This window comes from Ranitomeya imitator, chromosome 9 (genome assembly GCF_032444005.1).
Source record: "Ranitomeya imitator isolate aRanImi1 chromosome 9, aRanImi1.pri, whole genome shotgun sequence".
Taxonomy (NCBI): domain Eukaryota; kingdom Metazoa; phylum Chordata; class Amphibia; order Anura; family Dendrobatidae; genus Ranitomeya; species Ranitomeya imitator.
The window spans coordinates 47,094,842-47,118,905 of NC_091290.1; the positions used below are offsets into that span (position 1 = coordinate 47,094,842).

The following is a 24,064-nucleotide window of genomic DNA, read 5'->3' on the forward strand; positions in this document are numbered from 1 at the left end:
TTACATACTTACCTGCTCCCGGCGTCCCGCTCCCTCTGCCTGTCACACGGTCTTCGGTGCCGCAGCCTCTTCCTCTATCAGCGGTCACCGGCACCGCTGATTAGAGAAATGAATATGCGGCTCCACCCCTATGGGAGGTGGAGCCGCCTATTCATTTCTGTAATGAGCGGTCCCACGTGACCGCTGAAGAGGAGAAGAGCTGCAGCACCCGAAGACCGTGTGACTGGCAGGGGGAGCGCCAGGATCGCCGGGACTAGGTGAGTATGCCTCAGCGCCCTCTCCCCCTCACCCGCCGACCCTGCCGCCCACCGTGACTCGAGTATAAGCCGAGAGGGGCACTTTCAGCCCAAAATTTGGGGCTGAAAATCTCGGCTTATACTCGAGTATATACGGTACCTGTTGTAGGAAATGTTGTTGGCTATATCCTGTGACAGTGACACCTGTCATGGGACGGGATATATTGGGCAGCAAGTGACAGTCTGTTCTTGAATTTAATGTGTCAGGAGCTGGAGAATTGGGCAAAAGCGACTTTGAGGGTTAAATTGTGATGTCTAGCTCACTGGGCTAGAGCTGCTGCAGGCATGTGTTGAGGCATGCAGTGGTTAGCACATACCCAATGCACTCCAATAGCTGGTGCAATAATAAGAGGGGCAAGAAGACCTGAGACTTGTTGAAGCAAAATCTAGCCGATCTGATGAGGTCACAGCGTTTTTCCACTGCTCAGACAACCCCTTCCTAAATACTAAATTCCCCAGTGTCAAATAAAAATAACTGATGCTCCCCTCCACACTAGCGCTGTTCTAGTGATGTTGGTGCCAGGGCTCTCGTGACGTTACGCCACATGAGCACTGCAGCCAATCGGCATTATCTAATGGGCTGGTTCACTCGCACTTCCTGTGAACCTCGTACATCCTAGTGAATTATGAGAGAAGCAGCCCGTTGGCAATCGCTGATTGTCTGCAGTGCTCATTACCCATTAAAAAATTTAGGGTCACTTAGAAATGTCCTTATTTTGAAAGAAAAGCCGTTTTTTTCCAATGAAGCCAACATTAAATGATTCAGAAATACTCTATACATTGTTAACCCATTACTTGCCAAATTAGAAATTTTCATTTTACGGATTTTTCAGAAAAGGGTGTCCCAATATTCAATTAAAAATGACAATGACATGATTTCCTATTTTGAAAACGTTCATTTTACAAACATCACACAAAAAATTTGACCTAATTATAAAAATTATAAAATCTTAGTTGTTAGGAGCAAAAGATTAGGTGTCCCAAAAAAAGGACATTGGTAGATAATGAGTTAATGTGGTAAACTGCAAATGTCGGGTTTTTAATGCAATATCTTCATAGGTGACAACCATCACTCCAGTGTTCTTATGGTACTTTGTGTTTGCTAACTGTGTAAGCATTCTAATGGATGGTTAGAATACCCTTGAAAACCCTTGTGCAAGTATGTTAGCACAGCTGAAGACAGTTTGGCTGATTAAAGAACCTGATTAGAGAACCTATAAACCTGACCTTCCTTTGAGCTAGTTGAGAATCTGGAGCATTACATTTGTTGGTTCCATTAAACTCTCAAAATGGCCAGAGAAAAAGAACTTTCATGTGAAACTCGACAGTCTATTCTTGTTCTTAGAAATGAAGGCTATTCCATACAAGAAACTGAAGATTTCCTACAACGGTGTGTACTACTTCCTTCAGAGAAGAGCACAAACAGGCTCTAACCAGAGTAGAAAGAGAAGTGGGAGGCCCGCTGCACAACTGAGCAGCAAGACAAGTACATTAGAGTCTGTAGTTTGAGAAATCGACGCCTCACAGGTCCTCAACTGGCAGCTTCATTAAATAATACACGCAAAACACCAGTGTCAACGTCTACAGTGAAGAAGCGACTCCGGGATTCTGGCCTTCAGGGCAAAGTGGCAAAGAAAGTCATATGAGACTGGCTAATAAAAGGGAAAGATTATCATGGGCAAAAGAACACAGACATTGGACAGAGGAAGATTGGAAAAAAGTGTTATGGACAGACGAATCCAAGTTTGAGGTGTTTTGGATCACACAGAAGAACATTTGTGAGATGAAAAACAAAGATGCTGGAAGAGTGCCTGACGCCATCTGTCAAGCATGGTGGAGGTAATGTGATGGTCTGGGGTTGCTTTGGTGCTGGTAAAGTGGGAGATTTGTACAAGGTAAAAGGGATTTTGAATAAGGAAGGCTCTCACTCCATTTTACAACGCCATGCCAGACCCTGTGGACAGCGCTTGATTGGAGCCAATTTCATTGTACAACAGGACAATGATCCAAAGCACACCTCCAAATTATGCAAGAACTATTTAGGGTAGAAGCAGCAGCTGGTATTCTATCTGTAATGGAGCGGCCATCGCAGTCACCAGATCTCAACCCCATTGAGCTGTTGTGGGAGCAGGTGGACCGTATGGTGCAAAAAACGCCCATCAAGCCAAACCAACTTGTGGGAGAGGCTTCTGGAAGCATGGGGTGAAATTTCTCCAGATTATCTCAGCAAATTAACTGCTAGAATGCCAAAGGTCTGCAATACTGTAATTGCTGCAAAGGGAGCATTCTTTGACGAAAGCAAAGTTTGAAGGAGAAAATTATCTCAAATCTTTTTTTCGAACCTGGTCAATGTCTGGACTAGATGTTCAATTCATTTGGCAACTCATTTGATTAATAAAAGTATGAGTTATCATGGAAAACACAATTGTCCAGGTGACCCTAAACTTTTGAACGGTTGTGTATATATCTGTTTTTTTTGTTTTTGTTATTTATGTATATGGGATGTTTTGCTGCACATGGGGAAGGCAATGGGGGTCTTATTGTGGACATGGGGAGGCTGTGTGGGCCTCATGTACTGGACATGGGGAGGCTATGGGGGCCTCATGTACTGGACATGGGGAGGCTGTCCACCTCATACGATAAATAGATGAGGCTGTATTCGAGTTCAAACAGTATATTGGGTATTGTTGGCATATTAAATTATGCTCAATATTGAGCGATAATTAATATTAATTATATTAATTGTATGTTATTAATATTGAGTAGAATTCATGTCAGCCTATTGGTTCGACCCTCCACAACAGTCACGTTCTCTCATGTTGGCCCTCTGGATAATGAATTGCCCACCCCTGCTTTAGTCCATACGTGCACTCACAAACTCTGGATGCCCCTGAAGCTAGGGTTGGTGCCTGCATGCCCGATTCTCTGTACCCTCAGAGAAGATGCTTTTATTTAAAGAGTAACTAAACTTATTATTTAATTTTTTTTATTATTCTTTTACTCTATCCAGAATAGAAAAGTTTAAAACTGTGAATTTGTCGTCTTTTCTTTAAAAAAAAAAAAAAAAAAAAAAAAAGCATGTAGGGGATTTTGAAACCCCTGCTTTTACTCCATATGAGTATCTTCTGATGCCAAATCCTCTTTATAAAATTACTTGCAAAGTTTCAGAACTTTTTCATGCTGGATAAAATAATTTAAATGAAAAGTTTAGATGCGCTTTAATTCTAACTGTAATCTTCATGGCTACAGTGCTGCCATTTTACTGCTTTGTGTGTACTTTATAGATGTCTCTCCCATTATCCTAGATTAGAGTAAGCCAAGCGCTGAGGATGAATCCTCCGGGTATGGATGGTGTGCGATTTATGTCACACATTGTTTAGTGCTGCTGACACATAACTCCCTTGCAGAAGACCCCGCAGTCCGAGGACGGCTGACCGAATGCTTGGAGACCATTCTCAATAAGGCCCAGGAACCCCCCAAATCCAAGAAGGTGCAGCACTCCAATGCCAAGAATGCCGTGTTGTTTGAGGCGATCAGCCTCATCATTTACCATGACAGGTAAGGGTAGCTTTTTGGACCGCTTCTTATTTTCACATCACTTAGGCTATGTGCACACGTAAAAAATGTGATGCAGAATTTTCTGCACTAAATCTGCATCTCCTGGCAGAATCCGCAGGTGCGGTTTTGATGCGTTTTTATGCATTTTTTTTGTGCGGCATTGATGCGGATTTTGTGCAGTTTTTACCACTGCGGATGTCTATTAACGGAGGGGTGCAGAAACGCACAAAAGTGACATGCACTTCTTTGAAATATGCAGCGTTTCTGCGCGGATTTTTCTGCACCATGTGCACAGCTTTTTTTTTTTTTTTCACATTGATTTACATTGTACTGTAAATCACAGTGCAGATCTGCAGCGTTTCTGCAACAGAAAAATCTGCTGCAGATCTGCACTAATTGTGCACTAAATTTGCATCGTGTGCACATACCCTTATAGCGGCTGTTCAGAAATGGCGCTTTCTCTTGGCGCATCACATGGCATGTCTTATATACTTTTCCCTTCAGTTATCACTTACTGTATTAGGTTTTGACACTATATTTGATGTGAGGGCTTTATAAAAAAGCAGACACCACTCACCACATTTAATCCAGTATAATGGATGATGTCCTGCAGCAACATTTAGTGAGTGAGAGGTTGATCAAGACCACTTTACTCCATAGCAATCAACCTCCTGTTATAGCATTTAAATACCACCTGCATTCAGGTCTTTCCAATTCTGCAGCTCCGAAGGGAGATTTCTCTATTGCCTCTCATTGGGGGACACAAAAACCATGGGTGTATGCTGCTATCACTAGGAGGCTAACGCTATGCACAAAAAAAGTTAGCTCCTCCTCTGCAGTGTACACCCCACCGACTGGCATTATACTCTTCAGTTTAGCTTCGTGTCAGTAGGAGGTGGACACGGTCTTTTATTAGACCCCTATCTACCTCAATGTGCGTCGTTTTTCTTTTAGGTTCTCCGGAGGGATACAGGGTGAACAGTCACACCTGTAGTCCCACTATACGGACTATGAGTATGGCATGTACTGCCACCCCATATCCTCATAGATCCCACAGCAGGACCATGATTCTAGCACACAAGCGTGCTCAGAAGTCCGGTCCTAGCTCCGTCCCCCACCCACTCGCCTACCAGAGCCTGTCGGTTGGAGGAGACGAGGACATCCATCACAGCACCCTGGACGTCTCATTCCCCTCAGGTTAGTAACTGCGTGGGATGTTAGGTGAATGTTTTCCCCTCCCATTCCTAGATTACTCGCAGTGTGGGGGAGCAGAGGTCCCTTTTGGAAATGCTAGGGAAACAATTTTTACCTTTGTTTTTATTAGGGATCCCTGGGGCAACCACGGGCAGAATCTCATTGTGCGGCGGTCTTTCAGGCCACGCTCCCTCCATAGCTGTGGTAGGCTGGACTAGGGAAGCTGGATCTGTCTCCTTCGGCGGCCGCAGTGCTCTCCCTTGCAGCCGCACTGCTCGGCGGCCGCGGGTTCTTCTCTTACAACGTGACAGGCTGCCGCGCCGCTTCCCCCTGCGGCCGCACCGCTCGGCGGCCGCACCGCTCGGCGGCCGCAATGCATCCTGTGTCTGCGTGGCGGCCTTGGCAGGCTGCCGCACCGCTTAATTCCTGCGGTGCACTGCTCCGGCGCCGCGGTTCTCTTCTCCGGTGGCGCCGGCCTCTAATTTAGGTCCCGGCTTCGGCCGGGGCCTACTTCCGGCGCCGTGACTCTGCCACTTCTGGTTTGCTCGGGCGGGCTTTTCTCCCGCCCGACAACCTTCTCCCCGCATTCTCCGCCCACCAGCGCCATCTTGGTACTCCTGGGTGCTCAGCAGACTCCGCCCTCCCCACTTTGCTGGCGCCACACATTGCCTCTCCACCAACTTGCAGAGCGCGCAGTCTGGCATTTTTCCTGCGGTTCCTCTTCTTCAATTGCGGCAGGAGCTCATATCGCCTCCCTTTCTGAAGATTTCCCCGGAGGTCCACCCACAAGCCAGACAACTTCCTTCACCTGGATTCCGTTTACGTCTGCAGACTGACGCCCCCCCCCCCCCCACTGCCCCCTGTCCCCTAACCCTCTGGCATTTTCTTCAGGGACCCGTCAAAATGTCTACCTCTGAGGGAGGCCGCTCTCATCCTCCTACTTCTTCCTCTTCTGCCTTAGTCAAGTACTTTGCATGTTCGTCTTGTAACTAACTTCCCTCAGGTCAGTCCTCTCCACTCTGTCAGGCCTGCAGCAATCCGATTGTTCCCACCGCCCATGATCCCCCGGCCGATCCGCCCCCGAGAGTGATACCCCCACCCCAGGCTGGGCTTCCTCTCTGTCATAATTGGTGGCCGATCTAACACGGGTGTCTCAAACTCTGGTGTCCGTGCTGGATCGATTACCTCTGCAGACCCCCGCAGTAGCCAGCGGGTCGCAGGAGCCTCCGTCCGAGCCCTCCATTATAGGCCGCAAAAGGTCCAGACAGGAACGCCGGTCTGAGTCCTCTTCCCGCTCCATCTCGCCACACAGTCCTTCCCTGCGGGCGGCTTCCTCCCTGTCTTCCTCCCCTGAATCAGGCGAGGCGTTCTCTGATGCGCCCTCGGAGGATATTTCGGAGCTGGATTCTAACCAAATCGCTACCATGAGGGATATGGTTCAGAATCTCATTGGAGCGATAAATCAGACCTGTGACATTAAGGATACCTCTACGGAACCCGCAGATCAGGCGGTTTCGTTTAGACTGTCTAAACCACCTTCCAAGTTTTTCGCTCCGCATCCTGAATTCGAGGAGATCATGACGAGAGAGAATCCAACCAGACGTTTTCAGAGGGGAAAGCGCCTTGGCGTTTTATATCCTTTTTCTCCAGATCTTGCCGCAAATTGGACCGTCTCCCTCGGTGGATCCACCAGTCTCTAGGCTATCCACCAACACGGTCCTCCCACTGTCCGGCGGGGCATCTCTAAAGGATTCTAACGATAGGGTTATAGAATCCTTTGCGAAATCAGCCTTTGAAGTGGCTGCAGCTACTCTGTGCTTGGCCTTTGCTTCCACTTGGGTTTCAAAATCCATATCCAAATGGGCCAAACAGCGCCGTCGGGGCATCCTGGACGGGGCTCCACCCGCACAGCTGGTGGAGCTTGCCGACCAGATTTCTCATGCGAGTGAATACCTGGTTTCCGCCTCCCTGGACGCTGCATCTTGTGCGGCTCAGGCGTCCAGCAATGATGTTGCCATCTGTCGGACCGTTACGCTCAAGGCCTGGCAGGCGGATTTGTCTTCTAAAAAGTCCCTTACCAGCCTGCCTTTTCAGATTTCACGACTTTTTGGTTCTAAGCTAGACCAAATCATTAAGGACGCCATCGGGGGCACAAGTTCTCTTCTTCCCCAGTCCAACTCCTTTTACCAACATCAACAGAGGCCCCAGGCATGTCAAGAGACGTCGTCGGTGTCCTTTATACCCACTCCTTCTTGGCGTCCCCGCTACTCCCAGGGTAGATCGTCCAGGACCGGAAGATCCACCTCCGCATGACTCACGACAAGACCCCAGTCCTCAACCCAGGCTGGGTGGCCGTCTCCTCTTCAGGGACATTTGGATCTCCTCGGTAGAGGACGTGTGGGTCAGGGAAGTCGTATCCTCGGGATACAAGATAGAGTTTTTTTTCACGACCTCAGGATCGTTTCTTCAAATCCCGGCCCCCAAGAGACCCCGCTCTAATTCCCGGTTTCTTCGCAGCCATCGCTTCTCTCCTCAAAGCTGGGGTGATCGTTCCCGTCCCAGAAAAAGAACGGTTCACAGGTTTCTATTCTAACCTGTTTGTGGTACCAAAGAAAGACAGCAGTGTTCGTCCCATTCTCGATCTCAAAGTTGCTGAACAAGAGGGTTCGTCTGAGACACTTAAGGATGGAATCCCTTCGTTCAGTAATTGCTTCCATGGAGGCTCAGGAATTTCTGTGCTCCATAGACATCCAGGATGCCTACCTCCATGTTCCGATATTCCCGGGACATCACCAATTCCTGCGCTTTGCGGTGCTCCAGGAACACTTTAAGTTCGTCGCCCTGCCATTGAGTGTTGCAACCACTCCCAGGGTTTTCACGAAGATCATGGCAGCGCTGATAGCCATCTTGAGGGTCAGAGGCCTGGTTCTGTTTCCATACTCGACGACATCCTCAAGGCTCCATTCTTTTCTCAGGCTCACGAACGTCTGTCCATCGTTCTCTACACCCTAGCCCGCTTCGGGTGGCTGGTCAACCCGAAGAAGTCCTGCCTTATTCCTTCTCAGCGCATCATCTTTCTGGGCATGCTCTTCGACGCTCGTCAGACCAAAGTCTTCCTCCCCAAAGACAAGAGATCCATCCTTAGTCGGGACATGCGCTTGCTCCAGGGTCCTCGGCCTCCCTCCTTCCGATCGGCCATGAAGGTTCTGGGGAGGATGGTTGCAACATTGGAAGCGATTCCCTTCCCAATTTCATTCGCAACCTCTTCAGCAAGCCATTCTGTCTCAGTGGGACAAGTCTGTCTTCTCCCTCGATTGTCTGATCCGACTCTCTGGGTCAAATGGTCTCTCAACTGGTGGCTGGTGTCACCTCTCATCTCCCAGGGCAGGTCCTTCCTTCCAGTTCACTGGCAAGTAGTGACGACGGACACAGGCTTGCCCGGCTGGGGTGCAGTGTTTCGCCACTTGACTGTTCAGGGCCGTTGGTCGGCGCAGGAGTCAACTCTACCGATAAATGTCCTCGAGATTCTGGCCATTTTTCTGTCCCTTCGTCACTGGGAAAGGATTCTCGGGGGCCTTCCAATCTGAATCCAGACGGACACCGCCACGGCTGTGGCTTATGTCAACCATCAGGGGGAAACTTGAGTTCCTTGGCCCTCGCTGAGTTATCCAAGATCCTCCTCTGGGCAGAGGCAACGGTTCCGGTGATATCCGTGGTGCATATCCCCGGCGTGGACAATTGGGCCGCCGACTTCCTCAGCCGCGAGGGCCTCGCAGCAGGGGAATGGTCCTTGCATTGGGAGGTCTTCCATTAGATTTGCCTTCGATGGGGGACTCCGGATGTGGACCTCACGGCATACCGAATGAACAGGAAGGTTCCTTGGTTCGTCTCCAGATCGCGCGACCCTCTCACAGTGGGCGTTGACGCTCTGGCCACTCCTTGGTCACAGTTCGTGCTGCCCTAATTTGTTCCCACCTCTTCCCTTCCCAAGCTGTTCAAAAAGATCAAAGTGGAAGGGGTGCCGGTCATTCTGATCGCCCGGACTGGCCCAGGAGAGCTTGGTTTGCGGACATTGTCAACCTTCTCGCGGACGCCCACTGGCGCCTTCCAGACAGGCCCGATCTGCTGTCTCAGGGTCCGATCTGCCACCCGAATTCTCGGTCGCTCAGTTTAACGGCGTGGCTGTTGAGACCGCAGTTCTAAGAGCGTCCGGCCTTTCAGACCGGGTGATTCTCACCATGATCCAGGCTCGGAAGCCTTCGTCTTCCAGGATCTATTATCGTACCTGGAAGGCTTACTTCCGTTGGTGTGAGCCTAACCGCGTCTCACCTATGTCTTTTTCCATGCCTTCCATCTTGGCCTTCCTTCAGGCAGGACTGGATTCGGGTCTTGCTCTGTTCCCTAAAGGGCCAGGTTTCTGCGCTCTCTCCTTTTTCAGAAGACGTTATCTTCTCGGCCACAGGTTAAGACCTTTCTTCAAGGAGTAGCCCACGTTGTCCCTGCGTACAGGGCCCCGTTGTATTCATGGGATTTAAATCTTGTGCTGGACGTCCTGAGGGGTGCCCCCTTTAAACCTCTCAGGGAGGTTTCCCTGTCACTTTTTTCTTGGAAGATGGTCTTTCTCGTGGCCATCACTTCTATCCGCCGCGTCTCTGAGTTGGCGGCCCTTTCTTGCCGACCTCATTTCTTGGTCATCCACCAGGACAAGGTGGTCCTCAGGCCTCCGACTTCCTTCCTTCCTTCCTTCCTAAGGTGGTTTCCACCTTCCACCTCAACGAGGACATCGTTCTACCTTCGTTTTGCCCAGCTCCGACTCATCCTCTGGAGCGATCGCTGAACAAGCTGGACCTCGTCAGGGCAGTGAGTATCTACCTGGATAGAACGTCCTCTTTCCGGAAGACGGATTCTCTTTTCGTCATTCCTGATGGCACATGCAGAGGCCTGCCGGCTCCCAAGGCGACTATTACTCGCTGGATCAGAACGGCAATTTTGGAGGCTTACCGGGTCAAGAACAGAGTTCACTCTACCTGGGCAGTCGGCGCCTCCTGGGCGGTGCACCACAGGGCTTCTGCCCTACAGCTCAGCAAAGCGGCAACTTGGTCTTCCATCCACACGTTTGCCAAATTTTACAAGGTCCATACCTACGCTTCGGCGGATGCCAGCCTAGGCAGAAGGATCTTGCAGGCGGCAGTGGTGAGTCCTCTGACCTGATGGAAGTCTTTTTCCCACCCCCAGGGACTGCTTTTGGATGTCCTATGGTTCCTGTGTCCCCCAATGAGAGGCGATAGAGAAAACAGGATTTTTGGTTGCTTACCGTAAAATCTGTTTCTCGGAGCCTCCGTTGGGGGACACTGCACCCTCCCATGTTAGTTTTCGCTGTTCTGTGTTCTATGACGGTTCTCATGTTTACAGTTCTCATGATTGTGGTTGTTTCAACTTTACTGTGTTTCTCCTATTGCTTTCTTACTAACGGAACAGTATAATGCCAGTCGGTGAAGTGTACACTGCAGAGGAGGAGCTAATTTTTTTGTGCATAGGGTCAGCCTCCTAGTGGCAGCAGCATACACCCATGGTTCCTGTGTCCCCCTGTGGAGGCTTTGAGATTTTACGGTAAGCAACCAAAAATCCTGTTTTCAACACTACAGACTACCAGGCCATTACACATAGTCCATGTGTTTCTTCTGTCCTGCTCTCCAGTGAACCCAATCTGCTGGTCCGGGCATGCAACCAGCTGGGCCAGTTCCTGCAGCATCGGGAGACCAACCTGCGCTACCTGGCATTGGAGAGTATGTGCACCCTGGCTAGTTCAGAGTTCTCGCACGAAGCTGTAAAGACCCATATTGAAACTGTAATCAATGCACTAAAGGTGAGAACGAGCCGTAATTTATTAATTGTCTAGCTGTTCGAGGATCAGGAGAATTTGCTTTTCAGGCTTCATGGTACTCGATGGCCGCCTGCACCAGTGGCACAAGGGGATAGTGTACCATTGACTCAAATCTCCTAAAGCGGCACTGGGAAAATCTGGCCAGGTGCACCGCCGGACTAGCTTATTTTCCAACTATGGTCCCCAGCCGGCAGTTGTGCATCCAGAATCTGATTCATGCTGCCTGTGGTTTCGGCAGCATGAATCGGGTGACATGTTTCCTTTAAAAATAAAAAATAGGAGCTGGTTTGTGGGTGTAGAATAGAATATGTGCCAAAATCCCCTGGAAAAAGTCTGCTCTCACCATGTCTAAGTACAGTACAGACCAAAAGTTTGGACACGACACACCTTCTCATTTAAATTCTTTTCTGTATTTTCATGACTATGAAAATTGTACATTCACACTGAAGGCATCAAAACTATGAATTAACACATGTGGAATTATATACTTAACAAAAAAGTGTGAAACAACTGAAATTCTTATATTCTAGGTCCTTCAAAGTAGCCACCTTTTTGCATTCTCTTGATGAACTTCAAGAGGTAGTCACCGGGAATGGTTTTCACTTCACAGGTGTGCCCTGTCGGGTTTAATAAGTGGAATTTCTTGCCTTTATAAAGGGTTGGGACCATCAGTTGTGTTGTGCAGAAGTCTGGTGGATACACAGCTGATAGTCCTACTGAATAGACTGTTGGCTGCTTTTTTCTTGCCATAATACAAATTCTAAGTAAAGAAAAACGAGTGGCCATCATTACTTTAAGAAATGAAGGTATCAGTCAAAAAAATTGGGCAAACTTTGAAAGTGTCCCCAAGTGCAGTGGCAAAAACCATCAAGCGCTACAAAGAAACTGGCTCACATGAGGACCGCCCCAGGAAAGGAAGACCAAGAGTCACCTCTGCTTCTGAGGATAAGTTTATCTGAGTCACCAGCCTCAGAAATCGCAGGTTAACAGCAGCTCAGATTAGAGACCAGGTCAATGCCACACAGAGTTCTAGCAGCAGACACATCTCTACAACAACTGTTAAGAGGAGACTTTGTGCAGCAGGCCTTCATGGTAAAATAGCTGTTGGGAAACCACTGCTAAGGACAGGCAACAAGCAGAAGAGACTTGTTTTGGCTAAAGAACACAAAGGAATGGACATTAGACCAGTAGAAATCTGTGCTTTGGTCTGATGAGTCCAAATTTGAGATCTTTGGTTCCAACCACCGAGCCTTTGTGCGACGCAGAAAAGGTGAACGGATGGACTCTACAAGCCTGGTTCCCACTGTGAAGCATGGAGGGGGTGTGATGTGTCGAGGTGCTTTGCTGGTGACACTGTTGGGGATTTATTCAAAATTGAAGGCATACTGAACCAGCATGGCTACCACAGCATCTTGCAGTGGCATGCTATTTCATCCGGTTTGCGTTTAGTTGGACCATTTATTTTTCAACAGGACAATGACCCCAAACACACCTCCAGGCTGTGTAAGGGCTATTTGAACAAGGAGAGTGACGGGGTGCTACGCCAGATTACCTGGCCTCCAGTCACCAGACCTGAACCCAATCGAGATGGTTTGGAGTGAGCTCGACCGCAGCGTGAAGGCAAAAGGGCCAACAAGTGCTAATCATCTCTGGGAATTCCTTCAAGATTGTTGGAAGACCATTCCTGGTGACTACCTCTTGAAGCTCATCAAGAGAATGCCAAGAGTGTGGAAAGCAGTCATCAAAGCAAAAGGTGACTACTTTGAAGAACCTAGAATATAAGACATAATTTCAGTTGTTTCACACTTTTTTGTTAAGTACTGTATATAATTTCACATGTGTTAATTCATAGTTTTGATGCCTTCAGTGTGAATGTACAATTTTCATAGTCATTAAAATACAGAAAAATCTTGAAATGAGGTGTGTCCAAACTTTTGGTCTGTACAGTACGTGCTTCTTTTCTTTGGCAATGTATGAAGGAATTGATAATTGAGTGTTACTATAATTTGAAAAATTTAATATTTTAGTCATTAAATTGGAACGGTATTTCGACATACTGTCAGTCGATAGTTCAGGGCAGCATCAGAAACTTTGTAATTTATCTCCGCACACATCTGCTTCGTTCACCTGACCTTCCTCTACTCATGCGCCTTTAAAGGGAACCTGTCACCCCCAAAATCGAAGGTGAGCTAAGCCCACCGGCATCAGGGGCTTATCTACAGCATTCTGTAATGCTGTAGATAAGCCCCCGATGTATCCTGAAAGATGAGAAAAAGAGGTTAGATAATACTCATCCAGGAGCGGTCCCGCTGCGGTCTGGTCTGATGGGTGTCGCGGTCCGGTCCGGGGCCTCCCATCTTACGATGACGTCCTCTTCTTGTCTTCATGCTCCGGCGCAGGCGTACTTTGTCTGACCTGTTGAGGGCAGAGCACATTACTGCAGTGCGCAGGCGCCAGGAAAGGTCAGAGGCCCAGCACCTGCGCACTGCAGTACTTTGCTCTGCCCTCAACAGGTCAGACAAAGTACGCCTGCACCGGAGCCGCAGTGTGAAGACAAGAGGACGTCATCGTAAGAAGATGGGAGGCCCCTGATCGGACCGCCCGCCCGCCCAGGTGAGTATAATCTAACCTCTTTTTCCCATCTTTCAGGTTACATCTGAGCACACACTTAGATAGGAGAAAAAAGGATCATCCCCGCGCTGCCGCAAGAAGAATTTCAAAAATTGTAGAGGTTTTCAACGTGGTTTATTCTACGCGTTTCAGGGTTCAGATGGACCCCTTCATCAGGACCTACCATAAATATTGTACAAGAGTCATAGGTATACAGGGTTTAAGTACATGTCAGCATTTGGAAGCGACGCCCAATGGATTAGATAACACCCAGTGTCAGAGTTCAGGCTCATCAGGAAATTCACATAACAAGATTAACAATCATCAGAGAAATACAAATTGATATTTTACACATTTAGCCTTATTTTTGTTTATAGGATAACAAAAATTGAAAAGAGAAAAGAAAAAAAAAAAAAAAAAAAAAGAGAAGCACGGTCTCACAGAGTGGAACCGAACTCACATCGGAAAAAATAAAACATTCAGAGGTGAAGGCATTTACTTTGAGCTACTGAGCTGGAGGATAGACTCTTGGAGAGCACAGGTTGCCAGTGTTGAACCATATTTAAAATACTTTTTTATTACTAAATATTAAAATAATTTTTTATGTTAAAAGTGGAAATGTGTTTGTCAAATTATTTGGGAGTATGTCATACCACAAAAAGAAATAATTAAGAAACGGGGAGTTAAAATGCTGGAGCATACACCAAATGAGGATCACTTCACTAGAAGTGAGAGAAAATGGGCGCATCTGATTAATTCATGGAGAGTCCAGAGGACAAATGCTCCCCCAGTAATATGGAACAAAGCTGACGGGTTCGAGTGCCAGCTAGAGCACAAAAAAAAATAGGGGGGTTCGGCTTCCAGAAAGGCACAGAAACTTACAGGTTACATCGGAGGCTTATCTACAGCTTTCCAGAATGCTGTAGATAAGCCCATAATGCCAGTGGGCTTAGCTCATCCTTAGATTTTGGGGGTGACAGGTTCAGTTTAAATGTACTATTCACTCTGGAAATATACAGCTCATCTGTCTTCCTCATAACAAGATGGCGTTTCTGCACATTGAGGTATCAGGTTACACCTCCTGTTATAGTCTATGGAGAGAGGAGTGGGGAGCAGAGTGAGAAAACAGGCAGTATGTGGTTTACTTTGCACCAGAGCTGGACTCAGATCTACACTGTTCAGTACAGCTGTAAAAATTTCTTCCTTGCTTCTGCTGATTCTAACAAAGCAATGAGAAGACAATCAGAAAATATTCCTAGTTTATTTATGCAAAAGAGAAATCTATTGAAAATGCAGGATACAAGTCATATAATGGACAGAAAGTGTTAATCATGTTGAGAGTATAATTAACCCTTTAAGTTTCTGCTGGCCTGTCCAAGGATCTTTCTCTCGAAGACTAATCTGCATTTTACTCTACAGACAGAAAGGGATGTTAGCGTGCGGCAGCGAGCGGTGGATCTCCTGTATGCCATGTGTGACCGGAGCAACGCCCAGCAGATTGTAGCGGAGATGCTGAACTACTTGGAGACAGCCGATTACTCTATTCGTGAGGAGATTGTGAGTGATCTTTTTTTTTTTTTTCTTAAAGTGCCCCTGTCACTTGCTTAAAGTGAAGTTAAATACCTTGTAAAACTTCTTGAGCTTCCCTGATTCTTCCACTTTTTTTCTGCTTCACGCTGCATCGATGCATTGTGGAGATATTCACATTTATTGCTTTTGTAGCACCATATGTGAAATCTCTGCTTATAGCACAACTGGCAGTTTTCTCTGAGTGTGTTCACTTTCACTGCTCCCTCTCAATCACAGCTTGTCAGTGTCTGAAACTGCTAGATCAGCTGCTGAGCTGTGATTGACAATGTCTGGAAGGGAGGGGTGAAGAACGCTCCCATTGAAGACTGTGATGAAACCCCTAGTTGCACTAGAAGCAGAGATTTCACATACTACCCTCCTAAACTAATAAATGTGGATATCTATGCAATGGAGTAATGTAGCACAAAACGGAAAAAAACAGCAAAATCAGGTGACCTAATGGATTTTTACTAAGTATTTAACTGAAATTTTTTGGTGTGAGTGACAGTTCCTTTTTACGTATGTATGGTTTTCTACACAGCAATTTTCTTATTATTGTTTATTTCAATCTTTGACCAGTAGATTGCCTCTCTGTATTGTAGGTGCTAAAGGTGGCAATTCTAGCGGAGAAGTACGCTGTTGATTACACGTGGTATGTGGACACTATTCTCAACCTCATCCGTATAGCAGGGGACTATGTAAGTGAAGAGGTCTGGTACAGAGTGATCCAGATCGTCATCAACAGAGATGACGTACAGGGTTATGCAGCCAAGACGGTGTTTGAGGTGAGACCTATGAATATGGGTAACTGTGGACTTATAACTTGTACATTGGATGGTATCATTGGGTAATGCACATTCACGATTTCTTTTTTTCACTGTTGGCTTCTTGTCTGCCTTTTATTTTTTCCTGCTTCTTTCAGGACTACTGTATATACTGGAGTATAAGCTGAGATTTTCAGCCCATTTTTGGGGGCTGAAAGGCTCCCTCTCGGCTTATACTGGAGTCATACGCAGGGGAAGGGGAGCGGGGGCTGTGTAATCATACTCACCTGCTCCTGGCGCGGTCCCTGCAGGTCCCTGGCTTCCCGGTGCCCCAGCTTCTTCCTGTACTGAGCGGTCACATGGTACCACTCATTACACTAATGAGTATGCGGCTCCACCTCCCATGGGGGTGGAGTCGCATATTCATTACTGTAATGAGCGATAGCGGTGACCACTCAGTACAGGAAGAAGCTGCGGCGCCGGGAAGCCAGGGACAGCGCCAGGAGCAGGTTATTATAACGGGGAGCGCAGCGCGACATTCGCCTGCTCCTCGTTCCGGGCACCACTCCGTCTTCAGCGTCTTCTGCAGTGACCCTCAGGTCAGAGGGTGCGGTGACGTGGTTATTGCCCTCTGCCTGAACGTCCGTGCAGAAGACGCTGAAGATGGCGCGGCGCCGGAACTAAGTCAGGTGATTATTGAAAGTGCCGGGGGCCTGAGCGATGGAGAGGTGAGTATGGAGCATTATATGGGGCTCCTGATTCAATATGGATATTCAAAAACACTTAACCTACTGATGTCTCAATTTTACTTTTATTGGTATCTAATTTTACTTTTGACATTTACCAGTAGCTGCTGCATTTCTCACCCTAGGCTTATATTTGAGTCATTAAGTTTTCCCAGTTTTTTTGTGGCAAAATTAGGGGGGTCGGCTTATACTCGGGTCGGCTTATACTCGAGTATATACGGTAATTCTTCTTACATTTTTTTGTTTTTCTACCATTGTCTGCGTTGTTGCCTTTGGATACTTCCTCCTGTAGTCAATCTCAACCCAGGAGGATTGTGCATGGTTTCTTGTTTTTCTATAGTAGCTTCTTTGTTTAGTTAATGTTTGCTCTGATGTACCGGGGTGGGCATGCTCAGCTGGCGCTCTTGGTGAATTGGATGATTATCTACTGGGGGAGATGGGTGATGATAAAGGGCACTTTGCCAGGATCTACTCAAAAGGGCTGTAAATTAGTGAGGTGTCTCCTACTTTCGGAGAGTGCGGTGCTTCTGCCGTCTTATCTGTTTTGTACTGACCCTCTGCTGCATATGCGGTGTGCTAATATCATACCCTATGGATTTAGACAAAACTGTCTAGTCCTGTGTTGCACATTGCAGAATCACCCAAATTTTAACCTCGGCAGGCTGATGCTGTTGCATGACGGACGTATAGGAAGTGGGTGAAGGCAATGTTAATTGTAGATCTACCACCTGTGAAGATGCCTGAAAAGAAACAATCTTTATTCTTCTAGATATATATTTTAAGCTGGTTTTCTTAAATTCTTCAGGCTTTGCAAGCTCCTGCCTGCCACGAAAATTTGGTCAAGGTTGGAGGATATATTTTGGGCGAGTTTGGAAACCTTATCGCTGGCGATCCGCGATCTAGGTATGTGGTGCCACTCCACTAACTTGTATCAGTGTTCCTGTAATTTTTTAGAAGACCTTTTCATTGCTATTTACTCTAGATTTCCCATAGGTTTTCTGTTTGCAGTATTACTTGCATCGCTTTTCACCATTACACACTGAACGGGAAACCACTGGGTAAATCTGACAGGGAGAAGGACTTGGGGATCCTAGTTAATGATAAACTTACCTGGAGCAGCCAGTGCCAGGCAGCAGCTGCCAAGGCAAACAGGATCATGGGGTGCATTAAAGGGAACCTGTCACCTGAATTTGGCGGGACCAGTTTTGGGTCATATGGGCGGAGATTTCAGGTGTTTGATTCACCCTTTCCTTACCCGCTGGCTTCATGCTGGCTGAAATATTGGATTGAAGTTCATTCTCTGTCCTCCATAGTACACGCCTGCGCAAAGCAAGATTACCTTGTGCAGGCATGTACTACGGAGGACAGAGAATGAACTTCAATCCAATATTGCGGCCAGCATGCAGCCAGCGGGTAAGGAAAGGGTGAATCAAACACCTGAAATCTCCGCCCATATGACCCAAAACTGGTCCCGCCAAATTCAGGTGACAGGTTCCCTTTAAGAGGTCTGGATACACATGATGAGAGCATTATACTGCCTCTGTACAAATCCCTAGTTAGACCGCACGTGGAGTACTGTGTCCAGTTTTGGGCACCGGTGCTCAGGAAGGATATAATGGAACTAGAGAGAGTACAAAGGAGGGCAACAAAATTACTAAAGGGGATGGGAGATCTACAATACTCAGATAAATAAGCTAAATTAGGATTATTTAGTCTAGAAAAAAGACGACTGAGGGGGCGATCTAATAACCATGTATAAGTATATAAGGGGACAATACAAATATCTCGCTGAGGATCTGTTTATACCAAGGAAGGTGACGGGCACAAGGGGGCATTCTTTGCGTCTGGAGGAGAGAAGGTTTTTCCACCAACATAGAAGAGGATTCTTTACTGTTAGGGCGGTGAGAATCTGGAATTGCTTGCCTGAGGAGGTGGTGATGGCGAACTCAGTCGAGGGGTTCAAGAGAGGCCTGGATGTCTTCCTGGAGCAGAACAATATTGTATCATACAATTATTAGGTTCTGTAGAAGGACGTAGATCTGGGGATTTATTATGATGGAATATAGGCTGAACTGGATGGACAAATGTCTTTTTTCGGCCTTACTAACTATGTTACTATGTTTTGTGGATGGGCAATGCCAACGGGAGTGTTGAGCTGTACAGAATGCCCTCTGGTTGCAGGCGGTAATTGGTTGCTTTTGTCTCCACAGCCCCCTGATCCAGTTCAATCTGCTGCACTCCAAGTTTCACCTGTGCAGCGTCCCAACCCGAGCCCTGCTCCTCTCCGCCTACATCAAGTTTATCAACCTGTTCCCTGAAATTAAACCCACGATCCAGGACGTTCTGCGAAGCGACAGCCAGCTCCGAAACGCTGACGTGGAGCTTCAACAAAGAGCGGTAGAATATCTACGGCTGAGCTCCATAGCGAGTAACGACATCTTGGTGGGTCACGGGAAGCATTTGGGGATATGAAAATTTGGCTTTTCTCTGATATTTTTTTTTTTTTTTTTTTTTTTAATTTTTTTTTTATTTTTTATCAACTTACATTAACAAATGCCATTTTTTTAATGCTATTTAAGGCTACAGTTTTAGAGGAGATGCCTCCGTTCCCTGAGAGAGAATCATCCATCTTGGCTAAATTGAAGAAAAAGAAGGGTCCGAATACAGTCACTGACCTCGAAGACACTAAAAAGGAGAAGAACAGCTCCGACGTGAATGGGGGCACTGAGCCCGCCCCTGTTAGCACATCGGTATGTCATTTTGTAATTCGTAGTGGATCTTGGTTAGGGTCTATGTTCACTTCTTTTTAAACTATACGCCATGTCTCTAGCCAGAAGTTTAATAGTGATGGTGGGAGAATGAACAGTGATGACCTATCCTGAGAATAGGTCATCAATATCAGATCGATCGGGGTCCGACACCTGGCACCCCCACCGATTCGCTGTGATTAGCATTGAAAGGAGTAGTACTCTGACATTGTGTACAGTGACCACCACTGAGAGCTACTCATCTGGTCAGTACGAATCAATCCAAGAAAAAAGGCAGTCTAAAGTCCAAAATTATATGAATATACAAAAATACTTTATTGATAAAAACAGGTGAAAAACAACAAATAGGAAATACCCTGTGCCAAACCCAGCACACACAATAAGGTCAGGTAGTGGCGTATGTGGCCTCAAAAGACCATGCTAGAGTACAACAGATGTAGATGCAAAAAATAGCATGTCAGATTGAAGTAAAGTTACCATTAATCAGAAAGCATGGCTGCTCGTGGCATAATGTTCAGAAGCAAGTGCAATAATATACATACCAAGTAGCAGAATGTCAGGCCACACACAAACATCACTCCCGTCCACCCCGACGCGCGTTCCGGCGAGTACCTTCCTCATTTGGTCAGTGTCCATGTCCGGCCCCTGCTGGAGCTAACGGACAATCGGTGGTGGTGCTGGATGTCGGACACCCAACGATCTGATATTCATATGCAAGTAAAAGGATAGTAGTTGCTTTAATAATCACTTTAAGTACAGTCGTGTCCTATCTTACCGTACGTCTAAACTCTACATATCCTGAGATTTATGTTGCAAGGATATTCTTATGGCTAACTGATGAACCAAAGATGCCTCGACTATTCCATCAGTTTCCAAGAGATTCTCACGTGGGAATAAAAAAACACTGTGATCCCATTCATTATCCCTCAGTCTTCCATGTGCACCAAAAAAAAAAAAAAAAAAGTAAAGGGTGATCGTTTCTAAAGGCAGAATTTGGTTAAAGCTGATGGAATGTGCAGATAGATGATGACGCAGGAACGCAGGCCGGATGCGTGTAATGTGTGCATTTGTGCTATTAATTTGTGTACATTTCCTGTTTACCGTATGTAACTGAACGGCAGCCTCTTTCATCCATGAGCGTCTCTGAGGAGCATCTGGTATGCACGGTGCGCCCTCGTCCAACCTCCCTCCTGACACCCCTCACGCCCTGCAGCCAATACCCGCATTCTGCAATCAGCCAGCACACAACCGCTGTCTTCCAGGTTCTTTCCATTAGTAGGCATGGAGTGGTATACTGAGCACGCTTTATGCCTTAGGTTTAGGATAATATATGTAAAGCTATTCGGTTTGGGCTCCTTTTCCCTGCTTTCTAATTACGTTCTGTGTTTTACTGACGAAACTGACACATTTTCCCGTGCTAAAATGCTTGTTAGCGGCTTTCTAACCCTGCTTTTCTTTTCCCCAGTCACTCTGCCTGTCTTCAGGTGCATTGATATCCACACATACGCATTTGGAGTACTGATGCTGGCAGTGATGGGTCAGCTCAGCACCTGTCTCTTACTAACCCTGGAGATGAGCTGCTATATGAGATTGTTCTGATAAGTAAAACACTCCGGTGAGGGGACTGGAGCGGACCCATCACTGCCATCATCCGTACTCCTAAAAATAATCCAAAAGAGAGGGTGCTCCATGTGAGGACTATGACCACACATATATGTTGGTGGAAGAGGTATGTAACTCCCCTCTGGTAGCTGTGCATATACAACGCTGATGCTAAACAGTGCGTGACGGCGGTCTTGGAGCGCCGCAGCATCCTCTGCCCATTCCTGGTGTCCTGCTCCGGAGCCATGATGCAGAGAACAATGATGAAAGATGGGCGATGGAGATCCACACAAGTCAGGAACCACCATGGTCTGGTAAGAGAAGTCGATTTTTTTAAAACACAACAATTTCAGGAACGGTCCGTCCCCTTTATCGGGGTAATTACCTGACGAAGGGGACGGATCGTCACTGAAACGTGTTGTGTTGAATAAATCGACTTTTATCAGACGTGGGTGGTTCCTGACTTAGAGCGTGGCACCCTGTGGATCTCCACCGTCCATCTTTCATTGTTTTTCACATCATCTGTACTCCAAATGAATACGTTGTAATATCAGTGCAGCTAACGGCTGACAAATAGACTGGGAGAAAAGCAGGGGTATTGGAAGACGCTCGCATGTAATTTTTGTACAAGAATGAAGACAAATCTTCTAAAGTGATTTGCAAAATGTTACAACTTTCAATGCTGGACCAAATTACCGTATATACTCATGTATAAGCCGAGATTTTCAGCACATTTCTTTTTTTGTGTGTTGAAAACGCCCCCTGGGCTTATACACGAGTCATTGTCCAGAAAGCTGGTGGGGAGCTGGCAGCTGTAGCACAGTGACATCTGCAGCCTCCGGCTTCCAGAAGACACTAATACTCACCCTCCGTCGCTGCATCTCAGTCCCTGCATCTGTCCCGTCACCGGCAGCTCTTCCTTGTTCCTGTGCTCTCAGCTGTCAGGTGGTACTGCTCATTACGGTAATGAATATGCTTGCGACTCCACTCCCAAAGGCGTGGAGCGCATATTCATTACCTTAATGAGCGGTACCACCTGACCGCTGAGCACAGGAACAAGCAAGAGCTGCCGGGACAGAGATGCAGGGATGCACGAGGAGGATGAGTAGGGCAGGAAGGGGGGTTTGAGCCATGCGGGACCGTGGGAACCATGCATACAACAGTGGGAACCATACATACCAGGAAGGAAGCCACACATAGCAGGACAGGACGAGTGGAGCCACACATAGCAGGACAGGTATGAGGGGACAATGCATACCTGGCTTATACTCGAGTCGATAAGCATACGGAGTTTTCCGTGGCAAAATTGGGCCTTACACTCGGGTCGGCTTACACTCGGATCTATATGGTACATTTATGGGGGGGGGGGGGGGGGAGGGGGGGGGGGGAGTGCTCCTTTATCAGTGATTTGACTGCTTTCTTTGTATGCCCCCCGCAGCTCTGCGCAAGGCGTGTTGGCCCCCACACGTTATGTTTCATAGTTAATGTTACATGAATCTTACAAGTTGCTTTCTATTGTTTGCTACTTTCTTTTTGACTCTGTGCTACCATCTATTTCTATAATCCATTAAATGATAAAACATCAATACAAATAGATCAAACATAATAGGTGTCATCTGTTTCCCCAGACTAGTCCCAGCCTTGCGTTCTGTAATCCTACCCACATGAAGTGATAGAGCACAGTGATGAAGACGTCAATCATGGTGTCCACTTCACCATGAGGAGCCACACAACATCCTGCACTGAAGCTGTTACTGGGCGCAGTGCGGATAATGTTAGTCACGAGTGGGCAAGATTGTAGCTCTCAAAGCCAGGCCGATTCTGGGGCACTAGTTGCCTCGCTGGACTAGTCCTAGCTATTTATCATGTCATGAGCCGCGAAGCCAGTGTTTTGCCATTCATAGATCCCAAGTTAGATACACGGGGATAGGCCCGTGTGTGGTATTGGTGGCAGTTTGGGGGCCTGAGGGAAACTGATAGGTTCCCATTAAATTGTGTTTCTTTGATGGTTGAGGTACAGTGGTGTCACTCACCCATAGATTATTATGGTATTGATTTAGAGGGTTATTCTCAAGTTGTTTTTTGAACAGATCACAACTGCAGTTTCCATAATTTCTGGTTTCTAGCAGTGTAGACGCTCCTCCTCGAGTGACTGCTCTGGTGATTAGCGTTAGTAGAACTATAAAGCTCCGCATAAGTTTTGCTGTAACACAATCAGCAGTCTGTGGTTTGTTCCTTTTTCTACTCTGCAATTGCACATAGAGATAACTGGGCATTTGAACAAGCGCACTGCTCCGGACAGTGAGAGCCCTGATTAGGAGAGCTGCTTTGAAAGCATCGACTGAGTCCAAAAGTACAGTGTTTTTGACAGTGCCAGGTTAATGTCACCCTATGGACACTTACGTTTTAAGGGTGGGAGGCATAATTTAATTACATATCCTGAATGTACTAGTGGGGGTATTTGTTTTGTATTGTGCCTAATAACACTGCATGGGCTATTGCTGCTGACCCGGCATGGCTTGTTTGCATTTCGACATTCCAGTTTCTCCATCTTTGTTTCCACAGTCCACTCCTTCTCCTTCAGCGGACCTCTTAGGCTTGGGAGCTCCCTCTACATCCAGTCCTGGTGCCCCCCCTGCTGCCACGTCTGGTGGTCTGCTTGTGGACGTCTTTGCAGATTCGTCACTTCATGCTGATGCAGCCGGTACAGGGCAAGAAGAGAACTTTGAAAGGTAAAGTATTAGTTAAGGAAAAGCACTGAATGTAATGGAGAGGTCAACATGATGCTCTTGGACAACTTTTCGTTGCCCCCTCCCAAAGATTAACAGCATTAATGGCTCCATATGATTCTTAAGTCTGGATGTAATTGGCTAGGGAACTAATGGTACTCCGTGTTGCTGCCTCTTTTCCCCTTGGTTTTCTTTTTTTTGCCTCCGATGCCTGATACAGCGATGCCCCAGTGTTCGCAGAAGGGGCATCTGGGGAGCCAGACCCTTCTGTTCAGGAGGCGGACGATTTCTTCTACAAGTAAGCAAACCCACCCCGATCAGAAAGACCCATCCGGTTTCTTTTA

At 47.0% G+C, this 24,064-nt stretch overlaps 1 protein-coding gene across 2 annotated transcripts in view; it reads left to right on the forward strand.

Moving 5' to 3' along the window:
• Positions 1–24,064, forward strand: part of AP2A2 (adaptor related protein complex 2 subunit alpha 2) — an 86,872-nt gene that overhangs the window by 41,771 nt on the left and 21,037 nt on the right. The window contains exons 8-16 of one of the 2 annotated variants that reach the window (XM_069739705.1): positions 3,704–3,854; positions 10,746–10,914; positions 14,962–15,099; positions 15,714–15,896; positions 17,427–17,524; positions 18,832–19,063; positions 19,201–19,371; positions 23,557–23,723; positions 23,941–24,018. In XM_069739705.1, the coding sequence (XP_069595806.1) occupies positions 3,704–3,854; positions 10,746–10,914; positions 14,962–15,099; positions 15,714–15,896; positions 17,427–17,524; positions 18,832–19,063; positions 19,201–19,371; positions 23,557–23,723; positions 23,941–24,018 (1,387 nt within the window). The remainder of the gene's footprint in view (positions 1–3,703; positions 3,855–10,745; positions 10,915–14,961; positions 15,100–15,713; positions 15,897–17,426; positions 17,525–18,831; positions 19,064–19,200; positions 19,372–23,556; positions 23,724–23,940; positions 24,019–24,064) is intronic. The other variant, XM_069739706.1, reaches the window with a different exon arrangement.